General features: G+C 37.1%; 1 protein-coding gene across 1 annotated transcript; it reads left to right on the top strand.

The window, feature by feature from the left end:
• The first annotated feature begins 612 nt into the window (after positions 1–612).
• On the top strand, positions 613–23,174 carry PSMA3 (proteasome 20S subunit alpha 3). The gene is made up of 11 exons (XM_027111371.1): positions 613–772; positions 3,321–3,403; positions 9,365–9,488; positions 12,168–12,269; positions 12,348–12,421; positions 14,447–14,519; positions 16,038–16,103; positions 19,068–19,114; positions 21,170–21,237; positions 22,560–22,624; positions 23,032–23,174. The coding sequence occupies exons 1-11, from the start codon at positions 752–754 to the stop codon at positions 23,074–23,076; spliced, it is 768 nt and encodes a 255-aa protein (XP_026967172.1). The 5' UTR covers positions 613–751; the 3' UTR covers positions 23,077–23,174.
• The last annotated feature ends 798 nt before the right edge of the window (positions 23,175–23,972 follow it).

Here is a 23,972-nt window from a genome sequence, read left to right on the forward strand (position 1 = left end):
TCTTTCTTGCCTATTTCTTCCCACTGAATATAAATGTCTCCTTCACCGTTTTATCAGCCAGCAGTATTTAACTGAGTACTTGGGACATAAAGAGCTCAACAAATAATAGTTAATCAGTCTTATCCTTAATTCTACTAAATAGAGTCACACTCAAAGAGTCCTAATGCTTCTGTAAAATTCCGACCTGAGCTTAAAGGTGATACCCTTAGACCGCACGTTCCTTCTTTTTTTGGTAGAATAGGTGGATGAAGGGGATGCCATCAATATACCGGTTTAGAACAAGGCCGCCAAGGGTGGAGGGAAACCCTCTCCCCTACCGTTTTCTCTGGTCTTTATAAGAGTATAAGAACATCTCTCTGCTTTGCTCTAAGAAAGAATTAGGCAGAGAAAGAGAGGGATAAAAGATAAATAATAATTCCTAGGAAAAGGAATGGCGCAGCTCCTCAAGCCACCCGAAAACTTAAAGTTTCTCAACGACCCTCAAGACCGAAACCTGACTGTCAGAAGTAAGCAGAATCCTACGTAACCCAACTTCTATTGCTTCTGCACATGCGCGTTGCACCCCACGCACATCCCCTTCCTTTTCCCATAATCCTCTGTTCCTGGGCTAAGGCCCCAGGAACGAGCCACAGAGAAGGCTATTGGTGGAAAGAACAGCCAATGAGAGAGCCTGTTACTCGTCTGCGTGCTGCAGCGTAGGGGGATCGCTTTAGATCCTGAAGACCTAGGCGTCCCCGTGGGTTTTAGCGCGATGAGCTCAATCGGCACCGGGGTGAGTTCGTTGTCTCTCGGCGTGATAGTCTACATAAGGAAGGGAACGCGGACGGACCGCGAGGGGTGCGCCGGCCCGGGGTGCGCTGGTACTTCCTGGAGGCAGGTGGGCCGCTTCCAGTTGCGCGGTGGACCGGGGGTCTTTCCGACGCTGATTGCTAGGCCCGCGTCTGCAGTGACCGTGGCTTGAAGCTTCTCAGCTCAGGTGTGGCGGGCTTGCCGCGCAGCAGTTAGATTTGGAGCCGCTTTGGGTTGCTGAGTCACTTTCTTTAGTCGCTTAGGGAAACCGAAAGTGAAAACTCGTGGGGCCTGAAATTGTGTGTGAGTGAAGGGTTTGGGCGACAGTTAGCCTCTTGAGAACTACTGAGGCAAGGCGGCTTGAGAGTCCAAGGGCTGAGACGCCGCTTTCCAAGGAACCCCTTTGCAGTTCCTGGGGTGCTGCTGCCTCACGGGGATTCTCTGTCTTTCCTTCGAGTGTAGTGATGGACCGCTCTGTATGAGTCCCTGGAGCCTTCTCAGAACTGATAAGAAAAATAGTCTAAAAAGTGGAATCGGAAGAATCCTTTCCATTTTTCCTGTGTCTCAGCTTTTCCTGTACAAATTACTTAACAGAACTATGAGGTGTCAGTACCGTTAAGCGTTTAAATGGTTAGCTACAGACTTAACCGCTTCTGACTTTGAAGAGACAGTTCAGGATTTTGGAGTTGGATTTGTTAACTTTTTCGGCCTACTACTTTCCTTTGTCAAACGAACTGCATATATGCAATCTTCTGTTTACTCCTTTTATGTATTTCTCCATGTAGAAAATACAGTTTTTGTTTAGAAATATTTATTGGTGGTTTTCACTAGAGGCATTGAATGATGGGTTTCTCAGTTCATTTTATACTCCTACTGTGCACAAGACTTTTATACTCACCATTAGGCCCAAATACTGGTTTTCCGAGTTTGATAATACGCAACTTATACTTGGAATGGTTTAATCCATTCGGTTATGAGATGCTAAGATTGTCATATAGTTTTTGGATTAGTTGATGCTCAGTAATGCCTGTTGTAGCAAATTGACTTTGCAACTACATTAATATTACCCTAGCTTAATAGTGTTCTAAAGGGTTCTACAAACCCTTTAAAAATATTTGATAATATAACCAGGTGAGATATTTCGGTATTACAGTGGTAGAGTTAAGGATCTTCATTTAACAAATCAACAAACTGAGACCAGGAAGCACCACTGTTGAAGACTTATCTCCTGTCTTTACTTGTCCCAAGAACTCTGGATATGAAGACCTGTCTTCTTGACATTTCTCTCCACTTGATTAATAGCCATTTCAAATGACATGTCCAAAGTAGATCTCTGGGTTTTCTTTTTCCCTTGCCATTTTGCATCTCCTACAATTTTCATTTCAGTGAATGGGCGAGTTCTAGTTGCGCAAATGAAAAATAATCTATGATGCACTTTTAATTTCTTTTTTACTCTACTCCTAGGGCCAATCCATTAGCAAGGTTTTTCTGATTGTACCCTCCAACGATAACACCTTCCATCTCTTTTTCTATAGTCTAAGACACTACCTTTGGAATACTTAACCTCTGCTTCCACTCTTGTTCCCTCTCTAATTGATTTTCCAGATGAACAACGTTTTAAAAAAATTAGACATAACCTCTCCCCCTTTCCCCCTCAAACTCCAATGACTTTCTGTTGGATTTAGAATAGAAATGAAAACTTCCTACTCCAGCCTAAAAGACTTAACATAGTTTGGCCCTTATATGCCTCTGATATAGTTTACTCTTCTGTTTACCACTTATGGTGCTCAAGATACAGTGGCCTTATTTCTTTTTCTTATTGTGCTCAGCTTATGTCTACCCTAAGGTCTTTTATGCCAAATACCAGGACGCTCCTCCTCCATATCCTAAATGACTAATTACTTGTTATTAATTCTAGCTTAGCCTAAATAACTAAATATAATTGCCCCAACAATGCCTTACTTGATCAGGTAGTCTGTGGTAGTCCCTGAGACTATCACTTCACCCTGTCTTATTTTCATCATAGTACCTTTTCTGATTTACTGCTGTATCTTCAGCTCCTAGATTTGTTCATGGTCTGATTTTTGAAGATGAAGGACTTCTAGAATGAGTAGTCTTTGTATTTCCTTATAGTGACTAACATATAATAGATGCTTATTAAATGTCTGAATGCTAAATGATGTGTCCAAGGTCCCTCAGTTTCTTAGTGCCACAGCTATGAATTAAAATGCTCCAATGCTGTTTTTACCATAGCAGTTTTTTCAGAAATGAGCCATGTCCTGTGTGGGAAAAGTTCTGACTTGATGCAGGACTTGTATCCATTGCTTTTCTAGCAGAAATCTAAAGTGTATAACTTTGTCTTAGCTTCTGTTGCTGCTCTGACATGCTTCCCCTTTCTCTTTAAAGCAAAATCTGTGTTGAGATTTAACACACATTTCTGATGTGTAAGCCATTTAGGGGGAAAAAAAAGTGTAAGGTTATTACTGCCAAAGATACATCATTATAAGCTTATTATTGCCTTTTCCTCCTAGTATGACCTGTCAGCCTCTACATTCTCTCCTGATGGAAGAGTTTTTCAAGTTGAGTATGCTATGAAGGCTGTGGAAAATAGTAGGTAAGAAACATTGTTTTACTTGAAATTACCATGTTTTAACCAGGTATTAAATGTCTTCTTTTCTATATTTTTGGTAATTAGGGTTTGTTATGTTACTTTGGCACAGAATAATATATGCCCTAAAAGAATCTCAATTTATTAGTCATTTCCAGATCTCTCTGGAAAATCCAGATCTTTCCATGTGCCTATATTTTCAGTTGACTCCAGAATTATCCACTTAGACATTCTGCCAAGTCTCAAATGAAGTGAATAAAACCAAATTCATCAACATCTTTGCTAGACCTTTATTCCTTTTTCAAATTCCTGATACATATCATTGTTTTCCTTGGCCATTAGGATTGTGACTTTATCGTCTGATCTTTTATTTCCTTGTGTTTTAAATGTCCTGTGCAGTTGGTCACATGATCATCTCAGCAGGGATGTTTTTTATTTTTCTCTTCTGCTGCCATACTCCAAAAGGTGTAGGATCACTAAGATATTTTCCCGTTGGACTTATTTCCTTCACTCTGTCTTTTTTTGTTTAGAGTAATTCACTAAAATGATTCCTTGCCACCACTGTAACATCTTAGTTGAATTACTAGCTTATTGACAAATTCTCTGAGTCTTATATTGAAGAATTTTTGCAATCAGTTATATGATCTTTTTTTTTAATTTTTTTTTTTATACAGCAGGTTCTTATTAGTCATCCATTTTATACACATCAGTGTATACATGTCAATCCCAATCTCCCAATTCATCCCACCACCACCACCACCCCCCGCCGCTTTCCCCCCTTGGTGTCCATACGTTTGTTCTCTACATCTGTGTCTCATATATGATCATTTAAAAAAAAAAATCATTTCTAATTGAACATAGTCTGCACAAACTGGTTTCATTTTTAATTTTTTTTAATAGAGTTTGTTTATTTATTTATGGCTGTGTTGGGTCTTTGTTGCTATGCACAGGCTTTCTCTAGTTGTGGCGAGCGGGAGCAACTCTTCATTGCGGTGCCTGGGCTTCTCATTGCGGTGGCTTCTCTTGTTGCGGAGCACAGGCTCAGTAGTTGTGGTGCATGGGCTGAGTTGCTTAGTTGCTCCGCGGCATGTGGGATCTTCCTGTGCCAGGGCTCGAACCCGTGTCCCCTGCATTGGCAGGCAGATTCTTAACCACTGAGCCACCAAGGAAGCCCCTTTAATTTTTTTTTTATTGAGGTATAGTTAATTTACAATGTTGTGTTAGTTTCAAGTGTACAGCTCAGTGATTCAGTTTTATATATATATATATATATATATATATATATATATATATAAATCGTATTTTTGAATCTAAAGCAGCTTCTCAGATCTCTCAAAAAATTTTTTTTTAGGCCTACTAAACAAATGGTGTTGATGTTTGAGCTTGGTGTTTTCATTATAATGAAAACCTGTGTAGTAGGGAAATGTTTCCAGAATTTTAGAAAAGTCCACGTGTAGATGTAGTTTTTTCACTTTCTACTAGTATCTTCGATATTTGATTATGGAAGTTTCATGAGGGTAGAGACTGTAACTGGTCTTTGCATGGGCTAGCACATAGCCCTCAGTAGTTACTGAATAAATAAATGTTCATTTTTTGTTCCATTTTCTGGGTGGTAGAAAGAAGGTATGTGGATTTCTAATGGTTTATGAAATAGTATTTTAAAGTTTTTGAGCAAAAATATTTTTTAAGTCTTCTTACAGGATTTGTTAATGAAGCTAGTAGATTCTGTGTTTAAATGTATTATTATAGATATTGTTACTTACAAACTGTCAGTATCTGATAATATAATAGAAGTAAGGCTGTTAAGAATTTTAGGCTGCACTGTATTTGTCGTTGTGTACAAGGCCTGAAAGAGTTCAGAAGAGAGTCAAATTCAAGAAAAAAGTTGACAATAAAAAAATTTAAAAATTAAGAAAAAATGAAAGCAAATAAGTGTACTGGGGAAACTGGACAGCTACATGTAAAAGAGTGAAATTAAAACATTTTTTCACACCAGACACAAAAATAAACTCAAAATGGATTAAAGACCTAAAAAAAAAAAAGAAAAAAATAAGTTGACACATTTTTTTTCCTGTTGGTTAAAGAAGATAGGCTCATAGGCCAAGGAGCTGGAGAAAGACTTGAGGAAGTCATTGTTTTTCTCTTCCTCCTTTGCATTCTTGCATTTTCATTGGTGTAAAAAACTGGTGGGAGATGTCTTGACTAAGAGAAAAACTGGAGATGCATTTTGAAGTCATCTGTAACCCAGAAAATTGAGACTAGCCTGTGAGGGTCTGGGTATCTTAGCAATTTGTTTTCTATAAAGTATTTCTAAATATGGTTTAAAACAGTTACATTTAAGCAAACTTGAAGAAATATAATTTTTTAAAATGGAAACATTAAAAATTAATGTATTTTTTCTGCATAAAGAAAAATTACTAGGAAAGTTCCTCTTTTAAAGGGATCTGTGTAACTTGGTATGATGGAATACTGGATGAGGATCAGAAGATGTGAATTTTTCTCCTAGCTGCTGCCTAATGGTAATATTATATAGGTTTCCAATATTCAGTCCTCTGAATGTTACTTTTCTGTCTGTAAAATTGGGATGTGGACATCTAACCTAACTACTTCATATACCTTACCATAAGAATGAAATTTGAAAATGTTTGTTTTGTGGGCACAGAAAGTAGAAAATAGAAAAATTACATATGAATTTTCTTACAAGTCTGGCATATAAACTGATAGAAAACATTTAACCAAATAACTTGATATGATTATATTCTGCATTAAAAAGAGATAAATTCTTTTTTTTTAAATTTTTTATTTATATTATTATTTTTTGGCTGTGCCTGTACAGCATGTCAGATTTTAGTTCTCCAGCCAGGGATCAAACCCATGCCCCCTACAATGGAAGCGTGGAGTCTTAACCACTGGACTGCCAGGGAAGTCCTGGAGATAGAAATTCAATCTCGGGAATTTAGAAGGCAAATACTTTTGAGTACCTGTTACGTTAAGCATAGGAACTACCAAAACAAATAATTGACATATAAGTGAATACTTAAAAACATTTTATTAAAAAAATATATATATATATCATGATCAAAACTATTTCATAAAAGTATGCTCCTAGCAGGTAATATGCAAAAGGAAAAACGGGGTAAAATTATAATCGTTCCCTTTAGCCTCATTGAGGAGACAGGATATGAAAGGAAGATTGAGCAACATAACTGAAAGGCTAGATTGTTTGGAACAAAAATGTACACAAAATTTTGGCCTTAGGACCCCTTTATACCTGGAAAAAAAAATCACTGAGGACCTTGAAGAACATTTAATTATGTAGGTTGTAGGTTCTATCAATATTTAACATCACCCTGAAGAGCATTTATTTATGCAGGTTATTGGTTCATCAATATTTACCATATTAGAAATTGAAACTGAAAAATTAAAAATACTTATAAATTCATTTAAGTAACAGTAATAAACACAACTGCATGTTAACAAATAATTTAAATTAACATTTATTAAAATATTTGAGTAACATTAATAACATTTTTTTTTGAAGATGTTGGGGGTAGGAGTTTATTAATTTATTTATTTTTGCTGTGTTGGGTCTTCGTTTCTGTGCAAGGACTTTCTCTAGTTGTGCCAAGCGGGGGCCACTCTTCATCACGGTGCGTGGGCCTCTCACTATCGCGGCTTCTCTTGTTGCGGAGCACAGGCTCCAGATGCGCAGGCTCAGTAGTTGTGGCTCACAGGCCTAGTTGCTCCGCAGCATGTGGGATCCTCCCAGACCAGGGCTCGAACCTGTGTCCCCTGCATTAGCAGACAGATTCTCAACCACTGTGCCACCAGGGAAGCCCATTAATAACATTTTTAATGCAAATTACTTTTCCAAAACATAGAAAAAAATGTTGTGAGAAGAGTGGCATTGTTTTACATTTTTGTAAATCTCAATAATTAATTGAATCTTAATTAAAGAGAGTCTCATATCTCCTTCTGCTTCAGTATGTTGTTACTTTTGTTGGAGCTTGTGAAACAAATCAGGCTTCATGTTGTTTTATGATACTATACCAAAACTGGAAAAATGTTAGTTTCTTAAAGATTAGTTGCAGTGTGGAGTCAGAAAACATAACAATGAACTTTTTCTACTTTTACATTAAAATCTGTTGGGCTGTCTTACACTTTGCATGTTTTACCCGTCAACATTGTGAGTTGGTCATTTGGAAAATATTGGTTCACTGAGTTATAACAGAGCTTCCAAATTAGACATATTTCATTATAAACTATCAGAAACATCACACTTTTTTTTTTTTTTTTTTTTTTTTGCGGTACGGGGGCCTCTCACCGTTGTGGCCTCTCCCGCTGCGGAGCACAGGCTCCGGACGCGCAGGCTCAGCGGCCAGGGCCCACGGGCCCAGCCGCTCCAAGGCACGTGGGATCCATCCAGACCAGGGCACGAACCCGTGTCCCCTGCATCGGCAGGCGGACTCTCAACCACTGCGCCACCAGGGAAGCCCCTGTCTTTGTATTTTTATGAAAATAATTTTGACCTCACAAACCACACTTTTAGAACTTTTAGTTTAGAAAAAAGAATGTTTTAGGTTCTGAAAGGTGAGGAAGATGATGAGTTGGGATAATTGGGAATGGCTACCTGAGGCTATTCAAGTGACTTTGCAAAAGTTTGTGGAAATTTATTTAAATGGGCAGTGGTGAGGAGGAAGTGTATTCTAGTATCCAGGATAACCGCAATAAAGACAGAAAAGCAAAAATGAACATTAAGGTGTTTGAGGGGTGACAGTGAGGTTGAATTTGGTAGAGCACAAGACCTCTATAACAGGAAACTGAATTCACTAGATGGGCTTTGCAGATTCTTGGGGAGTGCTGAAAGCTGGGCCAAGGAGTTTAAACTTGAAAAGATACCTGAAGTGTGGGGGAAGGAGTGTCTGCAATTCTTTACATATTTGTGCCTGTGGCTCAGCTCATTTTTCTGGTTGTTTCTCTTTGTTAAAAGAATTAGAAGATTAAAGTAATTCATGTATTTTCATCTTGAAATGGCAATGTATAATTTCTCCACATTTTACTTCAGATTATTTTTTGATCTACTTTCTTTTAAACAGTTGTACAAAATGTTTATTCTTTTACACTTAAATAGTAAGCAACACATGATTATTGCAGAAAAAGCAAAAGAAAGAAAAAGAATTATAATCTTTCCACCGAGAATAGTCACTGGTAACTTTTTAGTTTGTATGTAGCCTGTCTTTTGTATGCATATTATGTACCATTTTTTTTTAAATAATAAATTAATTTTTTTGGCTGCGTTGGGTTTTCGTTGCTGCATGCCGGCTTTCTCTAGTGTGGTCAGCGGGGGCTACTCTTTGGTGCGGTGCGCGGGCTTCTCATTGCCGTGGCTTCTATTTGTTGTGGAGCACGGGCTCTAGGCGCATGGGCTTCAGTAGTTGTGGCACACGGGCTCAGTAGTCGTGGCTTGCGAGCTCTAGAGCGCAGGCTCAGTAGTTGTGGCGCACGGGCTTAGTTGCTCCGCGGCATGCAGGATCTTCCCTGCCCAGGACTTGAACCCATGTCCCCTCCATTGGCAGGCGGATTCTTAGCCACTGCTCCACCAGGGAAGCCCTTACATACCAGTTTTAATTGCACATGACTTTAGTCGGCATTTGTTGTAAGATGGCTAATATATGCTAGACACTGTGCCATTTGGTACATATTTTGTTGGCATCTTTTTTCACTTATGTAGTAATATCTTTCCATGTCATGATATGAGATTTTTTTGGTCACATGATTATTTATATGGATCTAATTCATCACATTTTAGACTGTCCTTTCTAGTTTTCAAATGTATTTATTTTAAAGACTTGATATGCTTTAAGAAACAAATTTGCCTGTTTTTGTGGTTTTTGTTTTTTAAACTTGGGTTTACAAAGTTTCTTTTATTTTCAGTTAAAAAAATTGATTTTCTTCTACTTGTTTCAGTACAGCTATTGGAATCAGATGTAAAGATGGCGTTGTCTTTGGGGTAGAAAAATTAGTCCTTTCTAAACTTTATGAAGAAGGTTCTAACAAACGACTTTTTAATGTTGATCGGCATGTCGGAATGGTAAGGTTACATTTAAAAATGTTCCTTTTTGCCTTGTCCAGTTTCTTGTGAAATAACTAACTGGAATATGTGAAAATGTGATTGTTAAGAACCCATTTAATACTTTGGCACTGAGGCAGAAACAGCAGAGAGCAGCTATAGAAGTAATCAGAAAGTTACTGGTTTGTGAACAGCTCACTGTCTAAAAGGAAGGTAGCATTCTTATTGTATAACCTGATTGGAGATAGATATGAAAAACCAAGTTGCCTTAAGAAAAGGGGGGGGGAGGGGGTGAGAAGTATGGGTTAAAAAGAAATCTTGGCAGTTATAGATCAATGAAGGTACATGCTTGAGAGGCAATGAATCTTTGGCTTTTTGTATCCTTTCTGGGGATCACTGTTACACTGAAAATGTTATCAGAAAGAGAAGACCTTTATAGTAAGGTGGAGCATCAGGAAAGGATGTCCGATGAAGGGAAAAGTGAACACATGCTTTCTAGTAGCTTCATAAGCATCACTGTATTTATTTCGTGCAGCTGGTATCTTGAGTGACTGCTTTGCACAGTTGCAGGCCAAGACATAGATACATTACTGGTATATACTGAAGTCATCCTATATAGATGTCAGACTTTCTTCAGTAAGAGCAACAATCCAAAAAAAAAGAAAAGAAATGATTTTTAACTTTGCTTACTGAAAAGTCAAGGAAGAAAAGAGAACACTGTGTGCTAGGTACTATGCTAGTTCTTTACATAAATTATCTCATTTAATCCTGACAACCCAGTACAAGTAATATTAATCCCATTTTTACAGATGAGAAAAAGACGCACAGGTGGTAAAGAAATATGCTGGGATTCATACTTGGGTCTGCATGGTCTGTGTGTTACTCTAGAGACCATTCTGCAGGGTGAGATCCTATAGGATCCACTCATTCTGCTGAAATACGAGTAGCTTTGTTATTTCTAAATGAGATGTGTTACAAACACAAAAAGGACTAGCAAAATATAGCCAGTAAACTATAAAGGTACAGATAAAAAATTTTTTTTTTTTTTTGCTTCAGATTTTTTTGTTTTTTGAACTTGTTTTCTCTCCTGAACAAATTTATTATTGCCAGTGAAACTGGTATGTTTTCTTGAAACTTGCCAGATTGTAACCTAGCTGGTATGAGGTAAGGAATCCTGCTTTCTTTCACTTAAAAAAACTTTAGATAGGTATATTTTGGAAAAAAATCATATATGCTTATAAGCCCTTTAGTGATGGAAAGAATTTTATCATCCTAGAATTTTCACATTTGTCCCATTTGTTATTTAAAGCCAGGAAACTGATGGCATTCCTTATAGCTGGAAATTGGCAAAACATTAGACATTGAACAGGGTTGGAGAAAATGAAGGATTAATGTTCTGTCTCCAAGTGATTTGGTAAATTTTTAGACTTCACAGTGGGTTTTATCCAAAGCAATGGAAGATTGTTTAAATGGTGAAAATTACTACCTGGGTATCCTTGTGGAAGTTATTCTAAACAGCAGTTTTCTAACCTGCAAAACTATGGTGGTAATGGTACCTACCTACCTTCATGTATAATTATGTAAAATGCTTATTAGCATGTAATGAATGATCAATAATATGTTAAGGATTTTCATCATTATTACTACTACTAGGTAGCAGTAGAAAAAAAGGCTATTAAAAATTTTGATAGTACTTATTTTTAAATTCTGCAAATCTTCTGTGCCACTGGTTCCCAGTACCCATAAGTGTTTCAGTAGTTTTTTCTGTTTTCATGGCTTCCCTAGACCAAAAGAAATACCCAGTGGTTCTGTTTATTATATATGTAGGTCTAAACAACTAAGTGGTTGTGTCCTAAAAACTTAGTAGCTGTAAAAACAAAACAAAAACAAACTCACCACATACAGCAAAAGAAAAATATTTTTAAACAGTCACAGTTAACTAATGTGTACTGCACAACTTCTTAAACTTTGGAATTGGATTAGATGCCGCCCCCCACCTCCACCCCGTTTCCTGTTCTGCATTGTTTTTTGCACAGTACTTATTTTATATCATGGCAACCCAGCTTTTCAACGAGCGGATGGCAGTAAAAAGAATGTAGAATGATCTAATGTTGAAACCGTTAAGTACTTCAACATATGTTTCCCCCAAACTTAAAATGCCCCACAACTCTGAGTTCACTATTAGTGCCCTGGGATGTCTCAGCACATGGTTTGGTAATTGCAATTCTAAGCCACCAGATTTGTGGTTTGTCATGTTTTGGTTTGTCATTACAATTTATTAGTTAAGCTGAAAAAGGAATTTGAGGTTGTGCCTTTTAGGTGAAAACTTTTAATAGCTTTTTGAACACAGAATGGCTTTAAATAAAGGATCAGTTCTAACCAAAACAAATGGTTATATTCTTCTTTGTTGTTGTTTTGTTCTTTATAATGAAGTGGAGAATGGGGAGACATGGAGGTTTTTCTGAATGTGATCAATGGACAAAACAATGTAGTCACACTTGGGAAATTTCCAAATTGTAATCCTGTACTCAAGCATCAAAATGCCAGAATGCCTTGTAAAGAAAGACCTTTAAGCCAAACAGATTTATTCTAATAGTGATACTTGTTAAAAATATCAAATAAGCCTGTAATAATTACATACTTTCCTTGATTTGTGATAGGAATGTTATCTACTGAATTGGTACTTTTTTTTTCTTTCAGGCCGTAGCGGGTTTGTTGGCAGATGCTCGTTCTTTAGCAGACATTGCGAGAGAAGAGGCTTCCAACTTTAGATCTAACTTTGGATATAACATTCCACTAAAAGTAAGCTGATAACATGTTGAAGAGCCTTTGGAACAGAAAGAGAAGAGTATTAATAAGCTCTTCTGTTTTTCCCCACAGCATCTTGCAGACAGAGTGGCCATGTATGTACATGCCTATACACTCTACAGTGCTGTTAGACCTTTTGGCTGCAGGTATGAAATTTACTGAGATATTCAGTGATATCTGTACTGTAGGTATTTGTTTTCTCAGAATCTAATTAGCCTTTTATACCCTTAAAAAATGAAGTATCATCAAGAAGTATTAGAGCAGTGATTAAATAAAATGATGTACTTAAAAATAAAAACTGAAAAATGAAAGACTATGCAGATTTGGACAGGATAAAACACAGAATTCATAGTAATATTTTAATCTAATTATAATAAATTCTCTGGAGGAAGGTGGTCAAAAGGTATATAAACTTTTTTTAAAATTATTTTTGGCTGCGTTGGGTCTTCGTTGCTGTGCACGGGCTTTCTCTAGTTGCAGCGAGAGGGGGCTACTCTTCGTTGCAGTACACGGGCTTGTCATTGCGGTGGCTTGTCTTTGTCGTGGAGCACGGGCTCTAGGCATGTGGGCTTCAGTAGTTGCAGCGCATGGGCTCAGTAGTTGTGGCTCGCAGGTTCTAGAGCGCAGGCTTAGTAGTTGTGGTGCACGGGCTTAGTTGCTGCTCCGTGGCATGTGGGATCTTCCAGGACCAGCGCTCAAACCCATGTCCCCTGCACTGGCAGGCAGATTCCCAACCACTGCCCCACAAGGTAAGTCCCAAAAGGTATATAAACTTTTAAAGTACTAGGGATATAATGTACAACACGATGACTATAGTTAACACTGTGGTGTGATAAAAGGGAAAATTTTTAATACAGTAGATCCCTTAGAGTTCATCACAAAAGGAGGAAGTTTTTTTTCTTTTAATTGTGTCTATATGAGATGATGCATGTTAACTAAACCTATTGTGCTTATCATTTCACAGTGTATGTAAATCAGACCATCATGCTGTGCACCTTACATTTATATAACAATGTATGTCAATTATTTCCCAATAAAACTGGGGGAAAAAAGTATCTGGAACTAAACCCAAACATTTTCAGGAAATGGCAAACTGATTTTAAATATATTCCATGTTGTTACTATTTAGTAGCCAATTATACTGACACTTCAGTTTTCTCATTAGTTTCCATCTGATATACTTTAAGCAATAGGTCAGATGTTCTTAAATGGGATGTAGCTGTTAGAGTATTCTGCACATGAAATGATAACGCTGGTTTCTTTTCTACTTGTAATTTCAAAATATCAGTAATTCATATGATTTTTTAATACCCTAATTTTAATTTGTTGAGCATAAAAAAAATGCATTGAACCAATTTTCCTGCAATTTTTATTGCAGGAAAATAAATGGAGGAATACCGAGGAATAGCCAGAAAAGAATGAAGGGTGGAACAAGAGTTTTAGGTAGTTTCAGCGTATTCACATCAGGAATTTTGTCCCCTTGGCTTTTTCATGTTTATTCCTTTAGCTGTTGGGCCCCCTTATTACTTGTCCATCTATCAGTACTCCTTTCTCTCCACTGCTGTCCTCTCAGGAAAGTTTCATCAGAAAGTTTAATACTAAACAAAGGCACATGAATTGTGAAAAGTTTTCAAGTATATACTAGTTTTTATCCAAACTACATTATCAAAGTGTTTACTATGAGTTATATGGGTATTAGTAAATGTTTGTCTTAGAAAGTACAATTGCATTTTTATCACAGTACTTTTTATTTTTTAAATTTTATTTATTATTATAAATTTATTTATTTTTGGCTGCATTGGGTCTTTGTTGCTGCGCACGGGCATTCTGTAGTTGCGGCGAGTGGGGGCTGCTCTGCGTTGCGGTTCGCGGGCTTCTTATTGTGGTGGCTTCTCTTGTTGCAGAGCACGGGCTCTAGGCGCTTGGGCTTAAGTAGTTGTAGCTTGCGGGCTCTAGAGCGCAGGCTCAGTAGTTGTGGCACATGGGCTTAGTTGCTTAGTTGCTCCGCAGCATGTGGGATCTTCCTGGACCAGGGCTCGAACCTGGGTCCCCTGCATTGGCAGGCGGATTCTTAACCACTGTGCCACCAGAGAAGCCCTATCACTGTACTTTTTAATACTTTTCTGGTATTAAGAATCATGGTTTAAAATTACTAATTTACTTTTATGTAGTTTCATGTTAGGGTCTTACAGTGTGAATGATGGTGCACAACTCTACATGATTGACCCATCGGGTGTTTCATATGTGAGTAGTTTTGAATCATCTGAAATTCTATTTTTAGTTTAATGGTCTCTCATTAGCACTTAAATCATGTATTTGGATTATATGAGGTTTCTTTAATATTCTTTCAAGGAAGGTAACATTTTTTTCTTGTTTTAACATTAATGACAATAACCTATGGATGTGAGGCAGAGGAAGATCTGTGGCTTTTTTTTTTTTGGTTTTCTGGCCGAGCCATGCCACATGCAGGATCTTAGTTCGCCCAGCAGGGATCGCCCCCTGCATTGGGAGCGTGGAGTCTTAACCACTGGACCATCAGGGAAGTCCCAGATTTGTGGCTTTAAATATGCTATTATAGAAACTGCACAGTGAAGATAAAATCTTGAATATGTGCTATTTCCTTTATTACTACAAATACTAGCAGTATCTTAAAAATGAATGTAAAAGTGAATGTAATGCCGTCCTTTTTTTTTTTTTGCGGTACGCGGGCCTCTCACTGTTGTGGCCTCTCCCGCTGCGGAGCACAGGCTCCGGACGTGCAGGCCCAGTGGCCATGACTCACGGGCCCAGCCGCTCTGCGGCATGTGGGATCTTCCCGGACCGGGGCACGAACCCGTGTCCCCTGCATCGGCAGGCGGACTCTTCAACCACTGCGCCACCAGGGAAGCCCAATGCTGTCCCTTTTAAAGTTTTGTTTTTGTTGTTTTTTTGGCTGTGCCACACGGCTTGTGGGATCTTAGTTTCCCACCCAAGGATCTAACCCAGGTCCATGGCAGTGAAAGCCTGTGTCCTAACCACTGCACCACCAGGGAGTTCCCCAATTCCCTTTTTAAAAAGGATTTCAAGTGGGATTTCTTGGACGTTTCTCTAATTACCTTTTCTTAAGTGTCTTCTGAGATTTTTATGGTTTTTTTTATACTCATTAAAAAAAATGTTCTTTATGTTTTGTCATTATACACTGGTTACACAAGTAAAAAAACCTTTACAGTATAAATTAGGGGATTCCCTGGCTGTCCAGTGGTTAGGACTCTGTGCTCTCACTGCTGAGGCCCCAGGTTCAATCCCTGGTTGGGAAACTAAAATCCCACAAGTTGTGCTGGTGTGGCAAAAAAAAAAAAAAAGTATATATTCACACACACATAATTCATATGTATATATTAAAAAAAGGCTTATTTAACTCTTAGGAATTATTTCTTTCTCTAAAATAACTTCCATTGTCAGAATGCTAAAATTTTTTCTATTCCTGTCCTCAGAAATGCTTCTCGTTCATGAAGTGTATATACATAATGAAATAATTTGTTTTTCTTTGGATATACTTCTTGAAAATAATACAGATTACTCTAGATTTAAGTTATTTTAATTTTTTTGAGTCCCTTGGTGGTCATTAAAATGTCTTTTGACTATATTTCTCCAGATGTGCTTTTGAATGTCATTTAACCACCTTTCATTAACCTTTAAATAAACAGTAGTCATTAATGACTTATGATAGTATATTAATTTAATAATACATATGTATTTTTCGTGTATGTTCTTTTTAAATAGGGTTATTGGGGCTGTGCCATTGGCAAAGCCAGACAAGCTGCAAAGACAGAAATCGAAAAGCTTCAGGTAATACATACATATTTACTGCTTGAAATTTTGCTATAGCATTATCCTCATGTGGTGAAATTTTTTCACCACAAACTAAACCTTTTACTCCAAGTGTGGTTTGCCGTTTTGAGTAGAGCTTTCTGAAGCTGCTAGCTAGGTGGCTGAGTAGGAAAGCTGGTAGCATATTACCTGTAGAGTTGGGTCATGGATCCCTTTATGATTTTGGTGGCTGCTTAATCCAAAAAAAATACAAACAAATCTTCATATAATGTCACAAAATCCTTGAAGCCCATTCATGGAGCCCTGTGACCCTTAGGCTGAGAACTTTGCTCTTTTATTGTATCATTTCTTCCATCTGGAGAACAGCTTTTGTCTGTGGAAGTCTTACACATTAAGAGTCTGTGCTCCTTTGCTTCTCTTTCCTTTTTGTTCCTAGCTAAATAGGGCATGGGAACCCATCATCTATCTATTAGTGTGAAAAAGGTTTCTTAAAAATTTGCTGGCTTTCCTTTTAGCCATAAATTGATCAACTTTATATTGAAACAGTACCCACCAACTCTTCATTGCTTATCAGAAACTTCCCTAAAGACAGGTGTATGATTCATCAACATTTTGGTAAATTACAGTGAGAAAAAATTTTATATACATTTAAATATTAATGCTGTACTGGAGCCTTGCTCAACTAATTAACTTATTCAGCTTATTTAAGGCTAGGTCCTAGAAAACATTTTTTTAGTGCTTGGAATTTAATGGCAAGTTCTAGACGTATAAAAGCCTAATTTATGTTTGGTATTTTAGTATTGATAAAATTGACAAAAGGACTTTAGAGATCACTTAGTCCAAGTCCAGCCCTGGGTTTAAACACACTGGCTAGAGTCATAGAATATTGCTTATGAACAATTCACAGACCTAGTAACTCTTAGACCAGTGTTCTTTTCCATCATATACTCCCTGGTTTGTGCTAAGTTCCTGTCTTCTACTATCTTCTCTTTTGCTTTGATCTCTCCGTAGTATTATGTGGAAATTTGAAAATAGATTGTTTAGTACAATTGTTCTTTTGTCCTCTGTGGTTAAATCCTAGCAAGGAATGGGAATACTAACAAATTGTACTTAAGAATTGAGAACGATTACTTCTATTGAGGAACATGTACACTTAATGATGAAAACATATGCTCTAAATCAGAGGTTAGCAAACTGGCCCACTGCCTGCATTTTTTTTTTTTTAAAGTGAAGTATAGTTGATTTACAATGTTGTGCTGATTTCTGCTGTACAGCAAAGTGATTCAGTTATACAAATACATACATTCTTTTTTTATATTCTTTTCTATTATGGTTTATCATAGGATATTGAATATAGTTCCTTGTGCTGTACAGCAGAACCTTGTTTATCCATTCTGTATATAATAGTTACATCTGCCAACCCCAACCTCCCACTCCATCCCTCCCCCAGTCCCCTCCCCCTTGGCAACCACAGCTCTGTTCTCTGTGTCTGAGTCTGTTTTTGTTACATAGATAAGTTCATTTGTGTCATAGTTTAGATTGCACATATAAGTGATGTCATATGGTTGTTTGTCTTTCTCTGACTTCACTTCGTATGATAATCTCCAGTTGCAATGCTTTTTAAAGTTTTATTGAAACCCAGCCATATTCAGTCTCTGGCTTTTGCCCTAGTACAACAGTGGAGTTTAGTTGGTGACGGGGACCAAACACCATATCCCAGTAAGTCTAATAAAATATTTATTACTTGGCTCTTTACAAAAAGAGTTTGCCAACCCCTGCATTACTCTGGTCTGCTTTTCTGCTTGTGTTCTGTTTTACCAAGAATATAACTTTATGAAATAAACTTCACCAACATATATAAAAATATTTTTGACATTTAAGATGTATCTTTTCAAGTTTAAGTTTGTCTTTGTATGTTACAATTAATATACTAAATATAGAACTTAACATGTAAGGGCAAAAGTATGAATATTGGTATTTTCCTTTTCTTCACTCCCAGTTTTAACATGAAAAAAATTAATCATCAGAAAAGATACTGTACAACAAAATATCTCCATCTAGATTGAGTGAACAGTTGTTATTTTCCAATATTTTACCTATTTGTATAAGCTGGGTCATCAAGATTTCTAAATATAAAAAAATACCAAAAATAAATAATAAGCCTAGATATACACCTCAAGTCTGGACTGCTGTATGACTATATTCATTATTTTTCGCCATTTTCCATCCTCCTCCACATATCCAGAATATGAACACTAGTTTGCTCTTTTTTTGTCAGTTGTGTTCAGAAACACATATACCTAAAAAAATTTTTGCATTGGTTACTTCCAGTACCTACAGTACAGCAGACTTTTCTGCTGAGCATTTAAGGGCTGTTTTTCTACCCTGATTTCCAAATGTTCACTTTTGCTTTGTGCTGTTCATTTATCTTCCTCAAAATCAAATCAGATCCAACTAAGACCCCACTCAGATCTTGGTTCTTCAAAGCTTTCCCTGACATTTTGCATTTTTGTCTCAAACAGTTTCATGAGGGACAGTTTATTTCACTCCTTCATCCCCCTCTAGAATATAGAAGGTATTCGTGGTTTGTTTACATTTTATTATCCTGAATTGGCTATAAAGAAGAAAAGAAAAAACATTTCTTTGCTAATGTTTTAAATGTCAGGGTCTGCCTGTGAATAAATTCATAAAGGAATCTAGATTTTTATAAACTTTAATATTTTTCACAAAATTAGTGGTGCCCAAGGGTTGTCCAGAATATGTTTTGGCATAATCATTAAAAAACATTACACTGTAAATAAAAAACTTTGGTTCTGGTCTTTTTGTATTTCAGGTTATTTTCTTTGGTTTTATATCTGAGAATCTATCTCAAGAGCATGGGGTTACTGATAAAAGTTGTGGAAAGAACCTGGAAAGTTACACAAGTGGAAAGCGTTCTTCTTTGAATCATAACATAATGAATATATATTTTATTTTCTGTAGATGAAAGAAATGACCTGCTGTGATGTTGTTAAAGAAGTTGCAAAAATGTAAGTTGAAATTTTCCTTAGCATTGACAAAAATATTTCACTTGACCTTACCTTATACATTAACCCTGAGGCCGTTTTGTTTGGAAATAACTTGTTGCATAAGTTTTAGAAGGTGAATCCAACATTCTCAGAAGGCTCATTAAGGAGAATATCCAAGTGACAATGAATAGGATGGGGAAAAATAGCTTTTGACAAAATATACTCCTGTTCAGGTGACAGAATTCAAGAATAGGAGGATATAGTGAACCTCTAGGGACTTCATTTGATAGCTCCCGACTTCTTAAATCTCAGAAGTCCCGATAATATTAACCTTAGCTTACAACTTTAAGGTCTACAGCTAAAGTTGTAACAAGATGAGAAGAGCAGTGTTTCAAAACATCTAGCAATATAGCTGAAGAAAGCCTGAAGTAGTTCATATTACAGTAATAGTAAGCAACAACAAAGCCAGTAAAAGCTCAGTGAACATGCTTCGAAGCCCATGATTTTTTTTACATCAAAGAAGGCAGGCATTTGGTATTTCAAAAAATCTAATAAAATGCTGGTGTTGCAGCCAGCTTTTCAGAGTTAAAAGTAGTAAATGTAATATTCCAGAGAATTCAGAGACTTCTAACTATTCCACATTAGAACTACATGAACATGGTTTAGTCAGCATTTTGTGCACGTGTCTCAGGTTTTACATCTAATAACACATGCAAGGGAAAAGTCTTGGAGGGCTCTATTATATAATAATAAATATACTATTTGAATGGTACCCTTAATCTCTATACTGATGGTTGTAGCAAAGTATTAAAATCACATAATTTTGTACTAATCGTCCACCACTCCTGCTACTCTCACTTCCCACCCCCCACCCCCCTTTACCATGAGACCCTTCCCCCCTTTCCAGTTGTGAAGAAGCAGAATCCATTCCATTCTATGACTGTCAGTTAATAACAACTTAGGGGACACTGGCAACTAACATATAATAGAACTAGTGAAAAAGTAATCCTTATTGAATTGCACAGCAGTTTAACATGATAACTCAATTTCCTTCACTGAGAAGTCTTCTGGAAATCAGTTCTTCCTGCACCTTTTATGTTTAAATATAACACTAGACTCTACTTTGTTCCGTGTAGGAAAGCCATCCCTTTATCATTTAATAAAATGGAGCACTATGCTTCTTTTACTTAGTTCTAGCAATTTTAAGGTGCTTTCTTAAAGCAAGGCTTTAGGAATACTCTCCAAATTACTTTTGTTACTTTGTTGTATAAGATGGTGGAAAGTATAAAATAAGAAAGTTTTGCTGATACTTTGTTTTTACTTCTACTTTAATATGTTGTGTGACAGTGCCTTCTTGCTGGCAGCAATTTGTCATGTACTGTTTGAAGGCCAGGTTAAGGGACATACCTTAAGGGGTTTAAAAATATTCCTGCCAAGAAGGTGCAGAACGAAGAGACCACTAATTGTAAACTAATGAATTAGTTTGTTTTTTAAAAAAATCAGTTAATGAATGGAAAAAAATATACTGAAAAGGCACACAGGGAATGATGGCCTTTTCCCATTTGAATATATGTTCCTTAGGAGGTATCTTTCAGGTATGTCTCTAAAAGAATGTATCAAGGGCTTCCCTGGTGGCTCAGTGGTTGAGAGTCCGCCTGCTGATGCAGGGGACGCAGGTTCGTGCCCCAGTCCGGGAAGATCCCACATGCCGCGGAGTGGCTAGGCTTGTGAGCCATGGCCGCTGAGCCTGCGCGTCCGGAGCCTGTGCTCCACAACGGGAGAGGCCACAACAGTGAGAGAGAGGCCTGCATACAGCAAAAAAAAAAAAAAAAAAAAAAAAAGAATATCAAAATAAACAACTTGGGTTGTAAAGGTGTAAGGTATATTGAATCCTTTGTAGTGAGTGTTTAATTTTTTAATCAGTCCTAGTGTAATTTTCATAATAGACTGTATATGATGTGTGTATCATTTTATAGATACTTACATTAGGAATGGCTGTTCTAATTTGCTGAGCTGGGTGCATGAACTATGTATGTAGATGACCAAATGAATGTTAACGTCCTCTTTCTGTTCTAGAATTTACATAGTACATGATGAAGTTAAGGATAAAGCTTTTGAACTAGAGCTCAGCTGGGTTGGTGAAAGTAAGTTATTTTTCTACATTTATTTGCTCTCAGAGTCATCTGTACCAAACCTAATGTACTACTGGGTGCCTTATTTTTTCTTAAAAACAACAAAAAATTAGTAATGGTGTGTACACATATAAGAGTACACAAATAACAAATGAATTGATAACTGTCACAACATGGATACATTCATGTAAATACTGCTTTGGTCAACAAGTAGACCAGCCCCCCCAGATCACCCCTTAGGCTTCTCCCCAGAGGTAACCACTATCCTGAATCCTAACACCATAGTTCTTGGCCTGTTGTTGAATTTTATATAAATGGAATTAGACATTATGGATTCTTTTGTTCCTCATTTCTTTTCACAAAATTATATTTGTGTAAATCAGTTTTGTTACATACAGTAGTATTTTTGTTCATTTGGCTTGCTGTACAGTGTTCTGTTGTCTGAAAATAACACTTTATTCATCTCCTCTTCTGTTGTTACACCGTTAGGCACTTTCCAGTGTTTGTTTACTGTAAAATGAACAATGCAGCTGTGGACATCTTGTACATCTATCGTGGTACACATATGTAGTAGCATTTTAGAAATATATGTTAAGAGTGGAATTGCTGGGTCATGAAATAGGCACACATTCAACTGCAATATTGGCCACAATGTGTTCTGACCACTGGGTGCCCTTCTAATACAAACAGAGCCAGAACAAATTTAGGAGGTACTCTATTTTTGAAGGAAAAGCTCTGCTTAATAATTGACTAAAGCTGTGACTAGTTTATTTACTTTTTTTGAAACATCCATTGCATTTTTTTTTTTTTTTTTTGCGGTACGCGGGCCTCTCACTGTTGTGGCCTCTCCCGTTGTGGGGCACAGGCTCCGGACGCGCAGACTCAGCAGCCATGGCTCACGGGCCCAGCCGCTCCGTGGCATGTGGGATCCTCCCGGACCTGGGCACGAACCCGTGTCCCCTGCATCGGCAGGTGGACTCTCAACCACTGCGCCACCAGGGAAGCCCCATTGCATATTTTAAAAAAGAATTACTGGGAAATCACCATTTTTCTTTTTAGCATGGCAACTGTAGGGCTTCAAGGACAGCTTTTAAAATCTAACCATGCTGTGAATGAATGCTCAGGACTTAATAGCATCAGGATAAATCTTAGCATAATGTATTCTTTATTATAAGAGCTAAATTTGGGGAGATTTAATATGTAGGGAAAACACACAAAGATGAGTTCAGAGAATCTGGTATTACACTTGTAGATTGGCTAGATTATATGGTATTTGCAAATCACAATTACAGTCCTTGTTTTTAATTCATTTAAATATATGGCTTAATTTACAGTAACTAACGGAAGACATGAAATTGTTCCAAAAGATATAAGGGAAGAGGCAGAGAAATATGCCAAGGTAAGCCACAGCATGAAAACGATTCTAGCTGAAGATATGGAGATACGTTGAATTTTATTAAATAACCCTTAAGAGTTGAGCTGAACTGAAGGATGAAAACTTTCTAGGTTATCCTCAATGGGGATAAAGTTGCCCTGGTTCCAAAAAAAATTTTTTTTGTGCTTGTGAAAATGGCAAAGTTTTTTCAGGACATTTAATGCTTTCATACTGTGTGTATCCTATCAAGAATATAGTCATTGATTGTTACAGCAAGATGTATTTTAGTTACCCGTTTCTTTACCTGAATGTCTTATTCTAAACCAGTGTTCATTTTCACTTACAAAGAATTTTAATGACAAGTGCTTAATTAGATTCAGGCTGTTATAGCAATGCTAAAAATTGATTTTAAACACTTTTCTCTTTAACAGGAATCTTTGAAGGAAGATGATGAATCAGATGATGATAACATGTAACATTTACTTCGTTTACTTCTATTTAACTATTTAGCCCTTTGGATTAATACATACCCACTGATAAACTTTCATTAAATCTTTGTCTTGTAACGACTGAAGTTTGGTTAATATCTGCTTGACAAAATTGGTGGGGGTAGCTGAGCACATATTTATTCAGCATTAGGATGCTGCTTTATGCCTGTTGTAAAATTCCTTGCTCTGGAATCAGATTAATTCAAAACTCCATTTCTTCACTCATCTATAACCTAAAGATCATATCCTGCTGGGCTGTTGTGTAAAAAGTACCTACCAACTTTGTAGGCAATTGATGCCACTGCCCAATTTTGTATTTAGTGAGATGATTGTCGGTCATCAGACACTGTTAATCTTTAGAATTTTATTTTTTTTTTTACTTTGAGGAGTGGATTTAAGGATTCAGAAAGCCCCTATCCTGTCACTTAAAGAATTTCTTGATCTGTAAAGTTGAAATAAAAATACCCACATTTTATGCTTAAAAATAAATTAGAATGCATGTGGAAACAGAACTGATACTGAGTGGAAAAATGAGTATTGGAAGAAACAGTCTGAACTCAGGCCAAGCGTGCCAGGCGTACACACACCCTTTATTGGCCTCATGCCAGTATCACTCCATTCAACTGTCATGCTTTCCTGAGGTCACTGAGTTTATTAGCAGCAGGGTGTTGCCGGACTTTGAGCATCTGTATAGTTTAAACAGCAAATCATTATACCAGAATACTTAACTACTATACAAACAACTCAAGAGCAGTATCTCATTACCATGGCTGCTTTTATGTAAAATTACCTGCTACATCTTACAACCCGTATATTTAACTCAGAATGACACCAGTGGCCTTGGGCAGACACCTAAACAACTTAAGCTGGATGGATAATAAGTT

Source organism: Aethalodelphis obliquidens, unplaced genomic scaffold (assembly GCF_003676395.1).
Source record: "Aethalodelphis obliquidens isolate GAN/ISIS:26980383/991018 unplaced genomic scaffold, ASM367639v1 scaffold10, whole genome shotgun sequence".
NCBI classification, from domain to species: domain Eukaryota; kingdom Metazoa; phylum Chordata; class Mammalia; order Artiodactyla; family Delphinidae; genus Aethalodelphis; species Aethalodelphis obliquidens.

Excerpts from the sequence above, each read along its gene's own strand:
- PSMA3 (XM_027111371.1), top strand. The coding sequence starts at position 752 with ATGAGCTCAATCGGCACCGGG. Across the intron at positions 12,270-12,347 it reads GATATAACATTCCACTAAAA|CATCTTGCAGACAGAGTGGC; the intron begins GTAAGCTGATAA and ends TTTTCCCCACAG. Across the intron at positions 21,238-22,559 it reads GCTCAGCTGGGTTGGTGAAA|TAACTAACGGAAGACATGAA; the intron begins GTAAGTTATTTT and ends CTTAATTTACAG.